This window comes from Triturus cristatus, chromosome 6 (assembly GCF_964204655.1).
Source record: "Triturus cristatus chromosome 6, aTriCri1.1, whole genome shotgun sequence".
Classification (NCBI taxonomy): domain Eukaryota; kingdom Metazoa; phylum Chordata; class Amphibia; order Caudata; family Salamandridae; genus Triturus; species Triturus cristatus.
In genome coordinates, this window is record NC_140589.1 from 880,571,141 (window position 1) to 880,589,844 (window position 18,704).

The 18,704-nt window shown below is 40.7% G+C and overlaps 1 protein-coding gene across 2 annotated transcripts in view; it reads left to right on the plus strand.

Moving 5' to 3' along the window:
* The window catches only part of LOC146818004 (uncharacterized), a 279,254-nt gene that overhangs the window by 225,909 nt on the left and 34,641 nt on the right, over positions 1 to 18,704 (plus strand). Inside the window, exon 11 of one of the 2 annotated variants that reach the window (XM_085611482.1) lies at positions 3,752 to 4,146. In XM_085611482.1, the coding sequence (XP_085467608.1) occupies positions 3,752 to 4,146 (395 nt within the window). Of the gene's footprint in view, positions 1 to 3,748; positions 4,147 to 18,704 lie in introns of both variants that reach the window. The other variant, XM_085611481.1, reaches the window with a different exon arrangement.

Consider the following 18,704-nt stretch of genomic DNA (forward strand, 5'->3'; position numbering starts at 1 on the left):
TTAACATGCTTATCAATTAAATCATTTATTTAATGAAATAACAAATTAATAATTAATTAACAATAAATTAATTATGAATACCAATAAATTAAAATTAATAATTACTTTAATAACATTAAATTACTTCCCACCCTATTCCCCAGTAAAGAGAGAAAGGGGTACGGAGCTCGTGATTCATACCGATCACCACACCTTGGTTGATGTTTTACAAACAAAGGGACCAGTCTGGCTTCCTCTAGAATTGTGCAATGGGTCCTGAGAATGTTGGAATTCTCGTATACCATGGAATATATGCCCGGGAGGAAAAACGTTGTGGCTGACAGTTTATCAAGATTGCTGGTGGAGTGTACGAGTAATGAGACTGGTGGAGAGTTGGTGGCTAGTGTTTTTGCTGTCACATAGGGTAGCATTGAGCATGAGGGGTTGTTGAAGACTGTAAAGGAGGATGCGGTTTTGCAGGAAGCCATGAACATCATGTCTGTTGGGTGGCCTGCTAAAGGGAATGTTTCGGAAGAGGTGGAATCATTCCAGAATGTTTCACAAAGTTATCAGTGAAGGGTGCTATTTTGTTAAGCGGTGAGCTGTTTGTGGTGCCAGTAGTATTGACATCACACAATATGACTCTGGCCCATGAAGGTCATGGTGCGTCTAAACATAGCATCAGAGCAGAATATTGATGCCTGGGATTGGTAAAGATGTGGAAAGGGTTGCTAGAGAGTGTTTATCGTGTGCATGGAGCAATAAGTCTCAGAGTACTGTGACTTATCTTCCAGTGGAAGTGGAGAAAAACTGGTTTGGACATCTCTGGCCTGTACAATGTCCTGCGTTCTTGTCCAGTGTATGCTTTAGTCATTGCCGATTATTAATCAAGGTTGTCTGAAGTGGAATTTGTGAATCATGTAACAACTCAGGATGTGATTACATTTTTGGAAAAGGTGTAGAAAAGAGAAGTTGTTCCAGAAATCATTGTAAACGACAACGGTAGGCAAATTGTAGCTCATGCCATGAGAAAATGTTTGCGGTTATATGGTGTGGCGCACATCAGGTCATCAGTATATTATCCACAGAGCAATGGCCTGGTGGAAAAGTGAAATAGGACGTTAAAGGAGGGTATACAGTTGCTATAGGTCAGGGTGAACAGTGGAGAGGTGCTGTGCGTAACCTGGTGAGGGCTTATTGGACTACTTCCAACAGTGTCATGGGTGAGATACCATTTGAGGTCATGAGGGGAAGGAAATCGAGAGCATTGCTGGCAAAGGGTGTGCTGAGAGAAAGGAAGTGTGAAGAGTTACCTGTGGACTCCAAGAGTGAGGTCAAGGAATGACTGGTTGTTGGGGATTGGGTGTGGGTAAGGAAAGGGGGGAATAAAGTAAGGGTTTGTCTAAGGTTTCTAAACCCCTTCAGATCAAGAAAGTGAACCGTTACACTGTCCTGTTGAGTGATGGGAATGTGTGCAACAAGAAGAAGGGGATTAGGGCCTGATTGTTTGATGTCTGGAGAGGCATCCAAGAGGAGTTTGGGGTTCGAAAGTGCTTTTGAAAGTATGGGAACGTGTGGTGTGCCTGAACAGGTAAAGGTGAGGCAGAGAAGAATGCATTGCTTGCCAAATCAGTTTGAAGATTTCATCATGGAGCATTAAAGAGTAATGGATATGAGTGTTTTCTTTATTTCACTGCCAGGGCTAATCGATTTCCATGTGCACTAAGTTTATTGTGTTATGTGTAACTCTGTGATATGCTGTCATTACTCTGTAAGAGTGTACTCCATGCAGAGTGCAATCTGTTGCTTCATTTTATGTGTATTTTCATCATCTTTTTATTCTAAATAAGGAGGGAGATGTGTTACATCGGTACCTCCTGGTGTCTTAGTGACATTCCAATAAAATGTGCAGGGATGGAGTGCGAGGGGAGGTCAGGCAGGAGTTGGGAGGACAGTTGCAGAGCTGGCTGGCAGCTCCCTCATGATGTTCTGTACTTTTATAATAAATGTATATAACTCACCTCGTGCTGGTCTTCGTTTCAAAGAGGTTGGGTGTCCACACACTCCAGATCCCAATGTCACAGAAGAGAATTTTCTCATTGACCTAGCCCCAATGCTTGTCAATGTCTTCCTCCAAGTACTGGTCTCCAGAGGTCAACCCCTGCTGATCAGCAAACATGCTAGCTCTTTTCTCAGTCTAACAAGCGGACCACCATGCCAAGGGTTACCTCTTTCGAGTCCGCACAGTCATTTTAGGGTCGGTGTAACCATCAGCTTATGCCATCAGCGCATACATGTCATGGTCTCAGCAAACAGGCCTGTGATTTAGCAGCTCATATTCATGTTAAGGTGTGACAGACTACCTGTGGAGGCTTACTCAGCCAGTGGCCACCAGCCCCAAATGAGACCCACAGCATCAAGAGGACAATTCGCCAGAAATTCTGTCGCTCCTTGGTCCAGCCTCTTATGCTTCCCACCTCATTATTTATGACTGGGAAAGGGTTTTTCTTGTTCACGTATATCTACATTTGAAGGAAGCAGGGACATTCACATATCCTTGCTGCCAGACCACTGATGGTTACAGTACCATGGGACACTTATCTCAGTGTAGCCTCTTTACTAGGCTTCCTCTGTCCCCAAGAGGCCGTTCAACAATGACAGCAGCTTTCCTCAGGCTGCTAAAGCACAGCAAAACCATCTCCCCTGTTGTGGGTCACACCCCCCCTCTTGTCTCCATGTCCTCAGCAGACCTCACTGTGCTACTCCTCATTTCATCAAAGCATCACAAGCTCATGTGCTTGAAGAGATCAAAGCAGTGGCCAAGACAGCATCTCCCTCCCAACTCAAATCATTGCCAGGTGAACACCAAGGCGAGACTCCCACGTTCTTTCACCACCTCCACAGGTTCCTCATAGCGCTACAACAATGACCTGAGATGTAGGGAGGCAGCCAAATGTTGTGAGATCTCTCGAAAACCAACCAAATGTTACGTGAGATCTCTCAAACATTGAAGGACATATTATTTCGTCCACCTGCAAAGAATCATGGTACCACCACACACAGATTTATAGCAAGTTTTTTGTATGAGAGGATTATATGGAGGATCTTAGTGGGCTAGAGCTTGAGCAGGAAGAAACTACTGGCTCAATTTAGTGTTTGGTGGGTGGGTTATTCCATCACAATGTGACGGATATCCTGTCCGCCACATTACAAGTACATTATATCTTATGGCACTTTTAAAAAGGAAGACAGGATATCTGTAATGTTTATGACAGAGTAGCCTGCCTGCCAAACTCTTAAAACAGGTCCTGTGTCTGCTGCAGTGCTTGACACAACACGCAACCTTGTATCTTTTTTTAAACTATACAAACAGCACAAAATTTAAATAGAGTGCAACTGAACCCGAAAACAATTTGGTTACACAGTTCCATGTCTTTGTATTTGGCTATTAAAAGGAGGGTCTATAAAATGTTAATGTATTAAATAACAAATATGTAAAACCATGTCTTCATAGTGATTTAATGTAAGCAGGCTTGCATTCCAACTGTTATCTATTTTTTTATAGATTCATGTATTTCCAAATGATGAATGACGACAAGTGTATGAAAATTAACCAAAGCAGCATATACCTTTTTTAATACAAGTGCAAAGCTCATGTATTTCTTGTATTCAATAATCCTATAAAACATGCATGCAAATAACCAGTTTATCTTTTTAGAGTCTGATAGTTCAGAATGCTAATTGGTTGTCCCTCATATGTTGATTTCAGCAGGTGACCAGACCATCAACAGAAAAAAGAATAACCACGAAATTATAGAACAAAAAGCAAGTGACACAGAGAAAATTAAATCAAATTTGCTCCAAAACACTGGAAAGGGTAAACACTGTGGGAGCCAGCCATGGACAGAAAATTATATGGAATTCCAAGAAGAAAAAGATGCCCAACATAAAAGCAGTTTCAGTAGTCTACCACTTCCAAATGTTTATCAGGGGCAGCTGAGAGTAGAGAGATCAGAGCAACATAATGAGCAAGAGAGTAATCTTAGCATTGAAAATCGTGTTGTATGTGAACTAGACTCATTACAAAACTGGAAGCAGTATCCATGTAATGAATGTGAGCAACAATTCAATGTGAAAGAAGATCTGAGAAGACACCAGCAAACACACGTAAGTGCTAACCTAAAACAATTACTTACTACAACACAAAGAAAATATTCAGGGGACCAAGAGAAATACTGTACAGACAGACCATATGTCTGTACTGAATGTGAAAAGACTTTCAGCTTTAAGGGGAGTCTTCTAAGGCACCAGAAGGCACATGCAGGTGTCCGATATGCATGCACTGAATGTGAGAAAAGTTTCACACAAAAGGGCGATCTTACTGTGCACCAAAGAACACACGCAGGTGAAAACTATACATGTGCTCAGTGCCATAAAAGCTTCAGTAGAAAAGGTAATCTTATTCAACACCAAAGAAAACATGCAGAGTGTTTGCAGAAAATATAATACGACCAAAAGACATTGTGCCTAAGACAAAAGAACCAGCAAGGCAAGAGTTCCAAGTCTCCTTTCTTTTTCCCTTAAAATTCCTTTCGGTAGTAAATAACTGTGTATAGTTATGTTGCTCTTCCTATTGATCTGAAACCTCAACAATTCTTGTAGTATTTTTAGATCAGATGTGAACTCCATGCCCAGTGACCTTCTTAGAGTTAGATGTAAAGAGAATGGCTGTGTAGCAACCAACCTAGATTACAGCTTCTTCCAAGCCTCCCCAAATCTCATCTGGTGCATCTGAAGATGGCTAAGCTTCTAGGTTACATCTTGTAGTGCCATAGACAACCATCATTGAATATGGCAGGCTGAAACTTTGGGCTCTCAAAACCAATATGTGGCACTTACAGGTCAAGCTCGAACTAGTAGGTGGTGTACTGTGATTCAGCGACATGATATGATAGCTCAAGTTATGAAACAATGATGCATATTTACCACCTTATTCTGGGAAAATGAAGACTTTATGAGGAAAGGTGACCCAGAATGTCTGATCCCCTGGTAATTCCTCATTTCCTAGCAGACCCTCTAGGTCCACCTTGTAATAGGCTTGATTTACTCTTGTGAGTGCCCCCAAAACATAGTGAGATATGGTATGAAAAATTGAATTAGGAGATAACTCAACCTGAGCCTCATTATTTAGTGACACCCTCAAGCATTGCTCACAGTTGGTGACCCAGTAGGGACAGGGATGAACCTGGTTTGTGGCTCCCAGGTTTCTTTTACCAATTTACGCATCCCAGACTTCGAAAAGGCCTTTGATTCCGTACACTTGCCTTTCATGTTACGCCGCCTCGAGTGGTTGAACTGTGGCCCTGTATTTCACAAGTAATAAAATACTATACACTAAACCATTGCTGCGAGTTAGAGTCAATGGGGCATTGTCTCCGCCCTTCAGTATAGAGTGGGGAGACTAAGAAGGGATGCCCTCTCTCGCCTTTCCTTTTTGCGTTGAACATGGAACCACTGGCAGAGTGAATCTGGCAAGACGCACAGTTGAAAAGGTTCCATTAGGTTACATTATTAGAGTACAGAATATCATTATATTCACATGATATCTTCTTTTATATAAGCTATCCCAGGAGATTCATGCCCAGACTGTTGGAGATACTGCTGGTATATGGATAGGCCTCGTGACGGACTGTCAACAGACCTAAATCCATATATGTACCGGTAAATTAAGTTTTGCTTGGACTTGGATCTGTTTACATACTTTGGTATGCATATTATGACTACTGTGTAGAGTGCATAGGATCTTAATAGAACACCTCTGGTGACTCATCTTAGATTGGACCTGGATACTTGAAGCTCATTACCCTTTATCGTGGCAGGTGGGGGGGGGGGGGCACTATTCAAAATGATCTCCGCTCCCAAGTTTGACTTATACCTTTCAAATTTTCCCATATGAAATACCACTCTCCTCTTTTTTTAGACGATGCAGTCGGTGATTCTGAGATATCTTTGAGGGCAGAAACATGTCCGAATTGCATTTGGGAAATGGGTTTCCCCTGTATGACAGAGGCATGGAGATGAACATACCAAACTAGATTCAAGCTAGCCTGGCTGATATGGGGTAATACCCCAAAATCACTAGCAGGATGCTTGTTTCCCAGTCCAGGGAGGACCTGGCCTGGTAGTTCGGGCTGGACTGTCCCCATGAGGAGCAGGGTCAAGACTGATTTTCTTAGGGATCAAACTGGAGTGGCATGGTGAGCTGGATTTAAACCAGATCTGTGACTGGTGGTGAATGTTTGACCATATTCAGCATTCCGTCCATCATCTTTTTGTGTTGCTAGAGGCATGGGGCAGGCCAATGTCAAGTTATATTATTGGGCAAGTCACAGTGCCCCAATTAATGATTGGCTGTTTGCAGACCAAGACAACACCACGGGCTCTTATGAACTTGAATGTATAGAGCGGTATGGCTTTTTCTACTTATTGGTTCACATTTTCAATTAGACCTACCACTAACACAACACTGACCTGTTGGCGCCATGCACTCAGATAAATTAAATGGGATAAAGTTTGAAGTGCTGAACTACCCAGGCACCCTGTCATCCCCCTATGGTATGGTAACTAGATCACACATATGGTGACATTAAAGGGGTTCTGTGTGTAGGGTCTCTTAGGAATTTACTAACTCAGAGACATCTGGGAGGGAGATCATATCTGACCATTCTATCCCCTGGTAGAAACATACAATATGCATAACTCACAATTTTATTGATAATTTCAACTCCGCCATGCACCGAAGGCGCATCATGAGGAAATAAAATAACCAACCTCTCAGACTATTTTCACATGGAGGCTCAGATCACCCTATCAGCTCTGGAGGGTGGTGGGTATATCTAGGCTCTATCGTACACTGGTAACTAACACTCCTGACCTACTTTTGACACTACGGGACAGATGCCCTTAAGATGTGAGCCCTCTGGAAGAGACCTACTGTGTTGCAGCAAAAATGGCCCCTTGGGTCTTGACGATATTAAAGAGACTCAGACTCATCCAATTGAAATACCTGCACAGGGTATACTATAACCCTACCATACTTAGTAGCATGAAAAAGGGCATTACTTCCAGCGGTCTCAGATGCAGACCTGAGCCAGGTAACTTCTACCACATGTTGTGAACTTGCCCAGTCATACAGCCATATTGGGAGTAAATACATTCATTTCTCACAGGTGATTCCCTATCCTAAAATGGCATTTTTAGGTTTGATGGGTGAGTGGGGAGGCCCGAGGACTACCAGACTTCTGGTGGAAAAGGGACTATTAATTATGACATGGGACATTGCCTGCCACTGGTAATGTGACTAGGCCCCCTCGAAACATGAATGTAAACATGGTATGGAATGGTCAGAAGAGTACCTTTATAAATGCCGAGGCTGCACATGAACGTATATGAAAGTGTGGGGCATGTGGTTGAATTATTCTTGAATACTGGGGAATATGTGACTAAATCGGGTATACAATATACCAATATTGTATTTATCAATCTGACTGATGTGCAAATGTATGGTGGTGCCTTTTGGTTTTCTCATTTGCAAAACAATAAAAAAAAGTGTTATCAAAAACAATATACCAATCCCTTGTGACGTTTGGCACTGGGATCTTGTTAATCGGACAAGCTCCTTAATTGGACCCCCAGCCTTTACATGCCAGACAATCAGAAAAGAGGACGGTGAAGTGTGAAGTGATTCTTAATATCTCAAAACAAACACAGAGTAGGGATACAAAAGGCCAAATAAATTTGGCAAAAGGGTAAAAGATTAAATTAGACCGGAGATAAGGTCATCTAAGCTGCTCATTGGATAGTGGATCTGATCTAGCAGAGTTTGGTGATAGAGTTTGCACCAATGAACAATCCATTTATGGTCTCTCAGAAGGCTGGAAGTTACGTTGAGTTCTAAAGGAGCAGAACTGCTTCCAAAGAACACCCCTTGAAGAGGAGGGATTTTAAAAACCTGAGCGAAAGGAACAACCTCAGATATACTTAGGGCAATTGAGGATCAGGACCTGCAGACACAGCTAATAGATCTTTTTTTGTCATTTTCAAGAAGATAAATATGAATAGCTAATCATACTAGACGGAGTAAAGAGTTCGCATAAATCTATTTAAAAAAATGGAGATTCCATACCAAGGGAGAGCCACTTAAAATCTCACTGTTCATAATAGAAGACTATAATTCAGGCATTTCAAGATTCTTTGCAAGTGCAGTTCAAGATCAGTTCAATGCTAAGTTTTTTTTCACCCTAGTCCAACATGCCTCTTAATACACAGGTTCAGGGAAATGGCAACACATGTAAGTGGTTCCATATTTAACCTATTCCTCAATACTACAGGACTATAAAGAGCAAGCGTATATTGCTGTCAAAATGTTTTCACTGTTGTTTGAGGACTAATTTGTCCACAATCATGGCCAATATCTCCTGATCCGAGGATGATACAGGTAAGCCACTTACAAATACTATGTTGCACATCCCAACTAGAGACCATATGAATTTCGTAATTGATTTCGTAGCTAATTTCAGAGTTTCCTAAGGTTACATACTACCCAAATAGAACTGTACTTTGGGCATCAATTTGAGAGAATATGTGGAGGAGCTTCTTGATGATTTATCCTGATGAGTGTTAAGTATAGCTGTGGTCCAACCACTGTTCATCTGAAAGCAGTGTTTTGTTGCATTTTGCCTCTTATTAACACTCCTGTTTTGTGGGATTACAGTGGAAATAACACCCATCGAGGAGCGCTACCTGCATGTAGGACTCTTGACTCATCTAAGGTTTCCTGCAGCTAACCATACCCTGCCCATGCATATTTGACCCCCAATACTCCTGGGTCACCTGCGTACCATAGCTGTGTGTACTCTACTTCTCTTGACCGAGCTCCTATCAACCATTGCTGCCTGCACAAGGGACCCTTCATTCAATCGCATGGTTTGCCCTACGGTCAAGAACCCTACTAAACTTGCTTGGTTTCTCTTTAGACCGCTCCCTGCTGGAGCTGTGTCCTTCTCCACTTGGGCCAGATCCTCCTCCTGCAAAATTTTCCTGACTTACTGGGCCAATAGGAATCTGGTGAAGCTTGTTCTATTTTGCCGTACTTAAGCAGTACGCACCAGTGCCCTAACCCGAGCACCTTTGAAAGCCGTGTTTGTTGAAGTTTGCCTTCTGTTTTGCCTTATATTGCATTTTTAACTACTGAAGGGCTGAACGCCCACCCTGCAACCTTCCCTGCACAGAGACCCCTTGATCCTTCTGCTGTGATTTACAGCGGAGGGCCTTGCACCTTTACTCCGTGTCCCCTGCCTCCTAGAGATTTATGTCCCATGCCTACCAAAGCCAGTTCCTCTCACTAGACCAACAGTCTTCTATCATTGTCCTAACCCCGTAACACATCTACAGTTATGCTACCCCTTGGTCCCCACTCTGCTCTCAAACCTAGATAAACTCTCTGTGGTCATCTGTCAGAGGCATCCAGTTAAATGGCAAAGAGGTAAAGACATTCTTCTTAGACATCAGCCCTTTTTGGACAAGCAGGACCTTGTGCTAGTCCCCCTGTGCATTCCCATCCAACCTCTCTCTTGCTGCTGGACTCCCAGCAGGTCACTGAAGAGTTCACTAAAAAGCTTCTGTAACGACAAACTCTTGGTAGCTCAGACTGACTCTTATTAACAGTAACGTTTGGTACCTGCCTGTGACCCAAGACTGAAAAGTTGCATCGTCTAGCTGGTTGCACTGTGGCTACCTCTGCCTCCACAGGATGAACCCATATATTGCTTAACAGCTAGTCTTCTTTGGAAGCTGCATCTTCCAGTGTGTTTGCATCGCCACTGCTCCTAGACGGTAAGCAAAGCATCTTAAATAAATGATAGTTTTGGAAAGCTACATCTCCTCCTCAAAATCCCACCTTAAAATCTCTGCCTAACTGCTCTTCCTCCTGGTCAGTTTTCCCTCCTCGTCTCATCCCTAGTTTCACTCTTACTCCCCTTCTCTTTCTCTCCTGCTTTTAGGATGGGCTTTTAACTCCCTCCTTGATTTCCCGCCAAGCTCCTTGAACTATAAAAACAAACCTGCTCCCTCTCTCTTCCTCCTTTTACTCAACTCACATCTGGCTTTGCTAACTGTTTCTCTTTCACACCGACGCTCAGAGATCTCTTCATGCCTCCCCCGCCTAAGCTGCATCCTTATCAGTGCAATATCAATTAATTAGAATCATCCAAACATCTGAGAGCTGATCTCGAGAAATCCTTACCAACCAAAACATTTCCATACTATATTCACTGAGAATACAGATCACTCCTACTTCCATCTTCTTGTGCTCATTTGTACAGATATAGAGCCCTCGGCCAAACAACTCCGCATTCGCAGGCCCCTTCCTCGATGCCACCACTGATATAAAAAATTCATAATAACTCCTAATCCTGCAAGACTTGAATGTCTAGTTCGACCACCCAAAACTTACCTTAACGAGCTCCTGTTTTCAAACCTAGAGGCTCTCAACTTTTTCAAGTTGCCTCTGGTCTGACACAGTCAACTGGACACAGTTTTCTCCCTACTGAAATACATGATGGTCATAGGAAATCTCCTCATCTTGTGAAATGATCACTACCCCATGCGATTACCAGTACCACTACGAGGATTAATAAAGATTAACAAGACCATTTAGAGACATTGGAGAAAAATCAGCTAAATTGCTGGTCGCTTCTTCCCTCAACACAATACCAGCAATGAAACAATATTACCTCTGGCTCCAAACAAAAGCATGGACATACTCAATACCTCCTCATGTCCAAAACAGTATTCAAAGAGCCTTCTGGGATGTCCGTGTTAAATTGTATCACCTCCAATGACAAACTGATTTCAGTGGCACAGAAGGATATAAAAATCTGCCCTTAAAAATAAAAGTCTGTAAATGTGACATGAGAACATTGACATGTCATTTCTGTATCAAAGGTGATTAGATGCGTCACTACTTGATTGCAATAAGGAAATTAGAGGCAGGCCTTTATACATAGATTGCAGTCTCCCTTGCATTTAACTATACATGGATCCTATCTATCTAATATCCTATAAAATACAGTAAGTCAGATTAGACAGACAGAGGCATGGAGAAATACGAATCTTATTTCCTAATTGTTAGATATGAGTGAATCTGTGTGCCATGTAATTTATATATATAAAGGCAGCAGGCAACCTAATCATCTCTAAATATGCACCATTGGAAGCTTTAATAGCACAGCCATTTAAGAAAGTTAGTAGGTGCCTTTCCACTGAAAGACGCAGTTGTTATTTTAGAAAGGAAAGGTCTTAGAAAATAATTCTTCCAGATTAATAATGATGAACGCACGAATATTCCAGTCTTATGTGATGCATTTAAAAAGAGTCATCTTGCACAATGCTATTTGCCACAGAGGCAAAAAGCCAAAAACTATACGGAATTATATGCAGGAGATAAAGGGGCACATGCATCAAGGTAATCATTTGCGATTACCAAATAGCAAATTTTAAGGATTTGCTAATTGGTAATCGCAAATGCCTATGCATGAAGGATTCGCAATTAATCTTGTGAATCCTTAACATTACCTAATAGCGATTCGCAAATTATGAATCACTATTAGGGAATGCATTCCCATTCATTCCTATGGGCCTAAAGGCCCATAGGAATGAATGAGAATGCATTCGCAATTTGGAATTACCAAATTGGTAATTGCAATTTGCAAATGCCTGGGGGCGTAAGGCCCCCCTGAGGCACCCACCAAAAAAGGTAAGTATGCACATATGTAGCACCACATGCCCTAAGAGCATATGTGCGCTACATAGCGCATTGAAAAAAAGCATTTTTCTTTTTGCATTTTCCAATGAGTCTGGCAAGGATCTCTTATCTATCCTGTATACTACCGACAGCCAGTGCATCGTAACCAAACCTGGAGTGAGCGTGTATTTTCAGTTTTGAAAGTGTGTCTCTCGTTGCATGCAAATTGATTCTTTGCAGGTTTTGTATAGAGCAAGCTTGAAGCTCTGATGTCAAGCCAGTCTATCTGACTTCTTCTAATCTTGACCTGATCACTGCTGTTGTGGTTGTAACATTTTGAAATTTTTGGCCATTACTGTAATTAGTCTCTTCAAAGTAGGGATGTAGTTTCAATAAATATCTAGATTGTATACTGGTGGGAATATGTGTATCGCGAGACCCAACATCTCTGGCAAGCTAAATGGGATAGATAATAAGGCAGCAGCACCAAATAGTAACTTTTTATCCCTATTGAAAACGCATGTCTATATAATATATCCTTTGAATTATGGGCAGATTATGGAATATTCTAAAAATAATTCTTTTACCAGACTTTTTGAGGTGCTTGAGAAAACCCTGGGCAAAAGGAGGAGGTGAAAAATGACATAGCGTCTTTCAAATTAATGAAATCATTGGACCTGAATGGCTTTTGGCATAACATTGTCCCTGCTGCTGGCCACTGGAAATCCATTAATTGGGCATTGTGCATGTCTGAAAGCAGTTTTTCTCACAGTGAGCAAGGCAACAGACTTTATACTGTAGCCCGGAAGGATTTGTACTCCCGGATACTGACTAATGGAAAGGAGAAGTAGCTAGCTGCTTATAGTGATGCAACCCTGGCTGGGGTTGTTCAGATCAGGTAAGCTTCAGTCAGTGTCAAGAAGGTTGTGCGTGATGTTAATGTTTCTGGCTGAAGGAAGATACCATATGTGGTCACTACGCTAAGAAGGAAGAAGGCCTTTCACTAGGTGGAATGGAGCTACCTCTGATCTAGGTCCAGGTTTAACTTTGCCTGTGCTTTCTGACATTTAGGGTTTGCTAGCTGCCATGACATGGGTACCAGAGTAGCTGTTCATATGTTATCCAACAGGACCAATGTGGTTAAATAGAAGAAACCCACAAAATTCCCCAGTGTCTCCCTTTCTATTTGCCTGTTAGTGAAGTTTTCTCTCAGACTGTACAAACCACATAGCGAGAGTATCAAGGAATCAGGATAAAATTAGATGACATTTTGGTGACGCTATTTACCTCCTCTTTCCCTTTGTTAGTGCAGAAGCTAGTTTATTATCAAAAAATGTCAGCCTTAAAGATAAAACTATATGTTATTACCTGCATTCTGAGGAGGTAACCTATTTAAGAGGGTTAAAGATGGGATGTATTTGGGAAAAATATTTAATTACCAATAATAATTTATAGTGTAGCAGTTTGCTAGGCTTGTAAGGGTAGAGGGTGGCAAGTTAATTAATCAATATTTTACAATTCATAATTTATTGTGAATAATTTAATTGATTATGAATTATGTAAATTGTGTAATAATTATACCTTTTGTTATATTTTATGTGCAGGGTGCTGGGTTTATAGGGGTATAGCGTCGGAAGTAAATTAAGTAATAATTAACATTTTATTGATTGACTATTCATTATTGATTTGATTATTAATTATGTAATTTTGTAATAATATATATTTATTATTATATTTTCAGTGTGGGCTGCTGGGTTTGTAGGGGTATAGGGTGGTAAGTTAATTAGGTGCTAATTATTTATAAATGTATTATTAATTATTTAAATTGAGTATTAACTTTATATTTGAGTTATAGTTTAGGTGTGGGCTGTTGGGTGTATAGGGATATAGGATAGGAAGTTCGGTAATAATTAACAATTAATTGTTTATTCATTAGTAGTTATTTAATTGAGAATTATGTATATTATGAAATATTAATTTATTTTAGTTATATATTAGTTGTGGGTTGATAGGTTTGTACGGGTATACGGTGGGATATTAATTAAGTAATAATTATTAATTGTTAATTGATTATCAGTTATGTAAGTTGTGTTATACTTATTTAATTTAGTTATATTTTGAGGGTGGGCTGCTAGGTTTGTAGGGGTTTAGTGTGGGAAGTAATTTAATAATAAATAAATAAACATTTTTAAGATTAATAATTATTAGATTGTTTAATAATCATGTAAATTGTTTAATATTTTTACTTTTGATATATAAAAAATGGGTTCATTAATAATGTTCATATTAAGAGTTTTATATTTATCTAAATTAATAGGGATATTCAAGTATGTAATGTGTTAGAAGCATAGTACTTTCCCTACTGGTGCACAGACTTAAGTGGGAATAGTAAATGTAACGCCTCCAAAGTCCACTGTTTTCCCTAGTGTTCCACAGACTGGAGTGGGAATAGTAAATGTAATCCCTCCAAAGTCTAACGCTTTCCCTACTGTTGCAAACACTGGAGTAGGAATGGTAAATCTTACCCCTCTGAAGTCCAACACGTTCCCTACTGTTGCACAGACTGGAGTGGAAATAGTAAATTTAACCCCTTTAAAGTCAAACGCTTTCACTACTGTTGCACAGGCTGGAGTGGTAATAGTAACATTAATCCCATGTGAACACAGATAAGAGAGGCTCATAAATGGAGATATTCAAACAGTATCTTGTCCACAAGACAACGTAATCACGATGACAGAGGCATTCGTCCTTTTGTATTCTTTGTTTCTTTTATTCATTTCTTGGCACAACACATGCACATTTTTAAGTACAGCCAACAAGTTTCACCCACACTTTGGACTTCTTCAGGGCTGTACACGTAATAAAACAACCCTATCAACACATTTGACATAGTACACTGATAAAAGGACATGTCCATATAGACATATGATACACACAAAAGAAACACATAATAACATTTATACTGTGGTCTCAAATCCTGAATCATTATTGTATTAAAACAGATTTATTTCCTTCAACAATTTGACACAATAAAGATATGTCTCTGCATATAAATGACATGACAGAGGAAGAACATTTCCAGTTTACAGAAAGACACTTACCCTTACAATTCTTATTGGTCTGTCCTTCTATTGAATGATAAAACACATTTACGTACACTCTCCACATGTAAGTTATCATGTATGGTGCAAGTATTAACGTTATCTTTAGACGTCAATGGTTTCAAGCAACAAGAGTCTAGATATAATTCGAATGAATACTTCATTGTGTCACTAGTTTACTATTGAGGTCGGATGGCAGACTGTAACCAAGGCCATCTTACACCCTCAGCGTGTAACAATTACAGCCAAGAAAACCAGGGAAAAAGGAGACCCTTATTATCATAAAGGGTATGAGATAGAGACGTTCTGCAACAATGAAAGCAAGATGAATACACAAACAAAAGTAAAATTTTGTTTTTTTCTTCCTCTTTCACATAAAAGAGCCCGTGGGGCATAGCCCCATAAAAATGGGAAGGAGAGTATGGCTAAAGAGAGAGGACACATCAACTCACATGGTGTAATTCTGTAATTAGTACCCACCGTGGTATGGCTGGATAGTCCCCACTCTGGCAGTATCCAAGTGCTGATGTAAAATTCCACTTCAAAGTTAGTCCAAATCTCGAAGTCACACGTATGCCTTCATTAAAGATAATATTTTGCAGCACACAGTAAATTTTGACATACATGATAGTGTATAGGATGCACCTTTAATAACGTGCCATATAGGCTTTGTGCATCCATAACGACAAACGTACCAAATGCCACACACGTAGATATTCTGTTTCAGATAAGACGTGTTAGGAAACAAAGTGTGCCTAGTTCAACCGGTATCTCTCCGATCAGTGTGAATTAAGTTAAGGGAAACAAAGTGCATGAGCATGCCCCATTAGACCGGTCTTCCACCAGACAGTTGAAAGATAGAAACAAGCAAAGAGTTTCCAGAATGGTCTGCATGATGCACATCACAAACATTACAAAGACAGAGAGTTCCTAGTGTGTTACGAACAACTTCACCATACCCATGAAAATATTTACCATAACTGAAACCTCATCATACCTCCAAACATATTATAAATAACTTGATCGATATCGCCGTAATATTCGGGACCAATTCACGAACGCATCTGTGTTGCGCTTTGCTTAGGAGTGCTGGAATACAACAAACACGCATATATTTGTAATTTGTAGAACCCCATTTCACCAGACATTTAATACGTGCATCGGTACGTTACATCTTGTCTGCCTTAAATCGAGATAGCTATTTTATATCGTCGACAACACAATCACACTGTGTTCAATGCACATTCGAACTCCATAAAAATCCCTTCTAACCAAACCACGGAACAAAAGAAACTCCACGGAGGTACTCGTAATACCCTTTCCTGTATAGCCTCTAACTACAACTCTCAGACATTTAATGGAGCAAACACAAGGAGAATGTGGGCGGAGCTCTGAAACTTTTCAGACATTCACCCCCAGTCACAGATCTGGGTTGAATCCATCATAATTCTTTAGCTAACTTTGCCACCCCAGTTCAGACAGAGCTATATGCAAATCAGTCTTGACCCTCTGCCTCATGGGAACAGTCCAGCCCGAACTGCCAAGCCATGTCTTCCCTGCACCGGAAACAAGCATCCTGGGACCGGTTTCAGGCTAACAGCCCTCATCAGCCAGCCACGATGGATTTAGGCCCAGATCTCTGTACTGGGGTGAATGTATGACATTGTTCTGCATTCTGTCCATCAATTGTTCTTTTTGCAGACATTTAATGGAGCAGGCTTTGTTACTCACCCGTGTACGGCCATCAAGGATTCTACTGTTGCCCTGTTGCGTCAAACCATCATGTACGTTGCGGAGACCTTAAGTACCCGAATACAATTGACGCAATTCAAGAAAAACTAGAACGCGTCTGTGTGTGAACGAGACATACGTGTAATACCTTGTAACGTCAAACCACCATATTCATCGCGGAGACCATCATGCCCCGATGACGGATTGCATACCTCGTAAAACAGCTAAAACGACTCTAATAAAAACGCAACATGTGTGTAGACAAATACGCCTGGTGCCTCATCTATCTATAATAAATGACAGAGCACAGAAATACTCATTTTCAGTATACATCGTTTACTAGGCCAAAGAAAGTAGGTACACTCCTGCTGAAAAACAAATATAAAGCACAAAAGAAAGAACAGATGTGTTCTTTGATAACATATGAAGATTGTATATGAAACAAAATATTAATATAGTGCACCAATTCAGTTACTGTATAATGTAGAACACACAAAATGTCACGTGAAGTCGCGGAGTTGCTCATGCAAGACATATCAATTCGGAACAGTCATCATGCCCGTGTTTTCAAAACCAACCCAGTATTCAATAACCTCACCTTATTAAAAGGCCAGCAGAGACATGCCAAAATCTTGGACAGATACGCCGCAATTTTAATTTTACTTTATACATGAACAGTTCACAGGATATGTACATTGATGTTATATAGAAGTCCTATTTCATGAGGACCATTGACAAGGTGCACATTTTTTATTTCGGTGTAATGTAACACTCGCGAAGTCACGCAAAAATATGGAATAGCCCATACAGAATATATCTATATATTAAACATTGACGCAATATTCAGTAATGCCACCCCGTTGATTGGCCAATAGAAAAATGGCAATGGTTCACACACATCTACCAAAACAGCAATGGCTCATAGGAAGTAATGTAGCTTGGTGTCAAGGTTAAGCCCTTCGCTTACTGATCTCAATTTACAAATCCACTTTGTTTCTAGTTTTTGCAGAAGAAGTTCTCTATTTCCCCCTCTTTGTGTATGGGGTAGTAGATCAATTGCATGGAATTTGAAGTTAGATCTATTGCTTGTTGAACTGCAGTTATGAGAAACCAATGCATATGACAGATCCCCATTTAGGCACGCTCTCCTATGTTCCTGAATGCGTGTTTTGAGAGAACGGACCGTACTGCTCACATATATTTTACCACACACACATATGATCACGTAGATTACATAGCATGTTAAGCAGTTTATGTAATGTCTTAATGGTGTAAGTTCTTTTCACATTGTACTGAAAAGTCTTAGTTTTCTATCCCAGATGGCAAATGTTATAACCCCCAACTGGGAAAAATCCAAGAGGAAGAGCCAGCCAAATATTCTTTGCCTTCCTGTTTGGACATGTATAGCTGGGGCACACAAGCTCTTTAATGGTCCTGCATCTTCCGTAGATGATGCTTGGGTTTTGTTGGTGTAGGTGACCAACCCCTGGTACCCCCTTCAACAAATGCCAATGTTTTTTCAGGGTTTTGAACACCTCCTGATTAAGGGTTGAGTTAGTTGTAATTGACAGGCGTTTTCTGGTGGACTTGTTTTTGGGTAGAAGTGTTTCAGTGTGTTTCACCTTACTCATTCTGACCACCGCCTGTTGGAATACAGACTCTTAATACCCTCAGCGCCTAAGACGTTGTACCAACTGTGTAGTGTGATCCATGTATTGTACCTCATCACTGCAATTCCTCCTGATACGGATGAGTTCCCCAAATGGAATCGCCTTTTTTAATCCCCTCGAAGTCCAACACATTCCCTACTGTTGCACAGACTTGAGTGGGAAAAGTAAATAATACCCTTCCGAAGTCCCAACACTTTCCCTACTGTTGCGCAGACTGGAGTGGTAATAGTAAATCTTACCCCTCCGAAGCCCAGCGCTTTCCCTACTGTTGCACAGACTGGAGTTGGAATTGTAAATCTTACTCTTCCTAAATCCAGTGCTTTCCCTACTGTTGACTTGTTTGGTTTGGGAACAGTAAATGTAACCCCTCTGAAAGCCTACGCTTTCACTACCATTGCACACCCTGGAGTGGGAATAGTA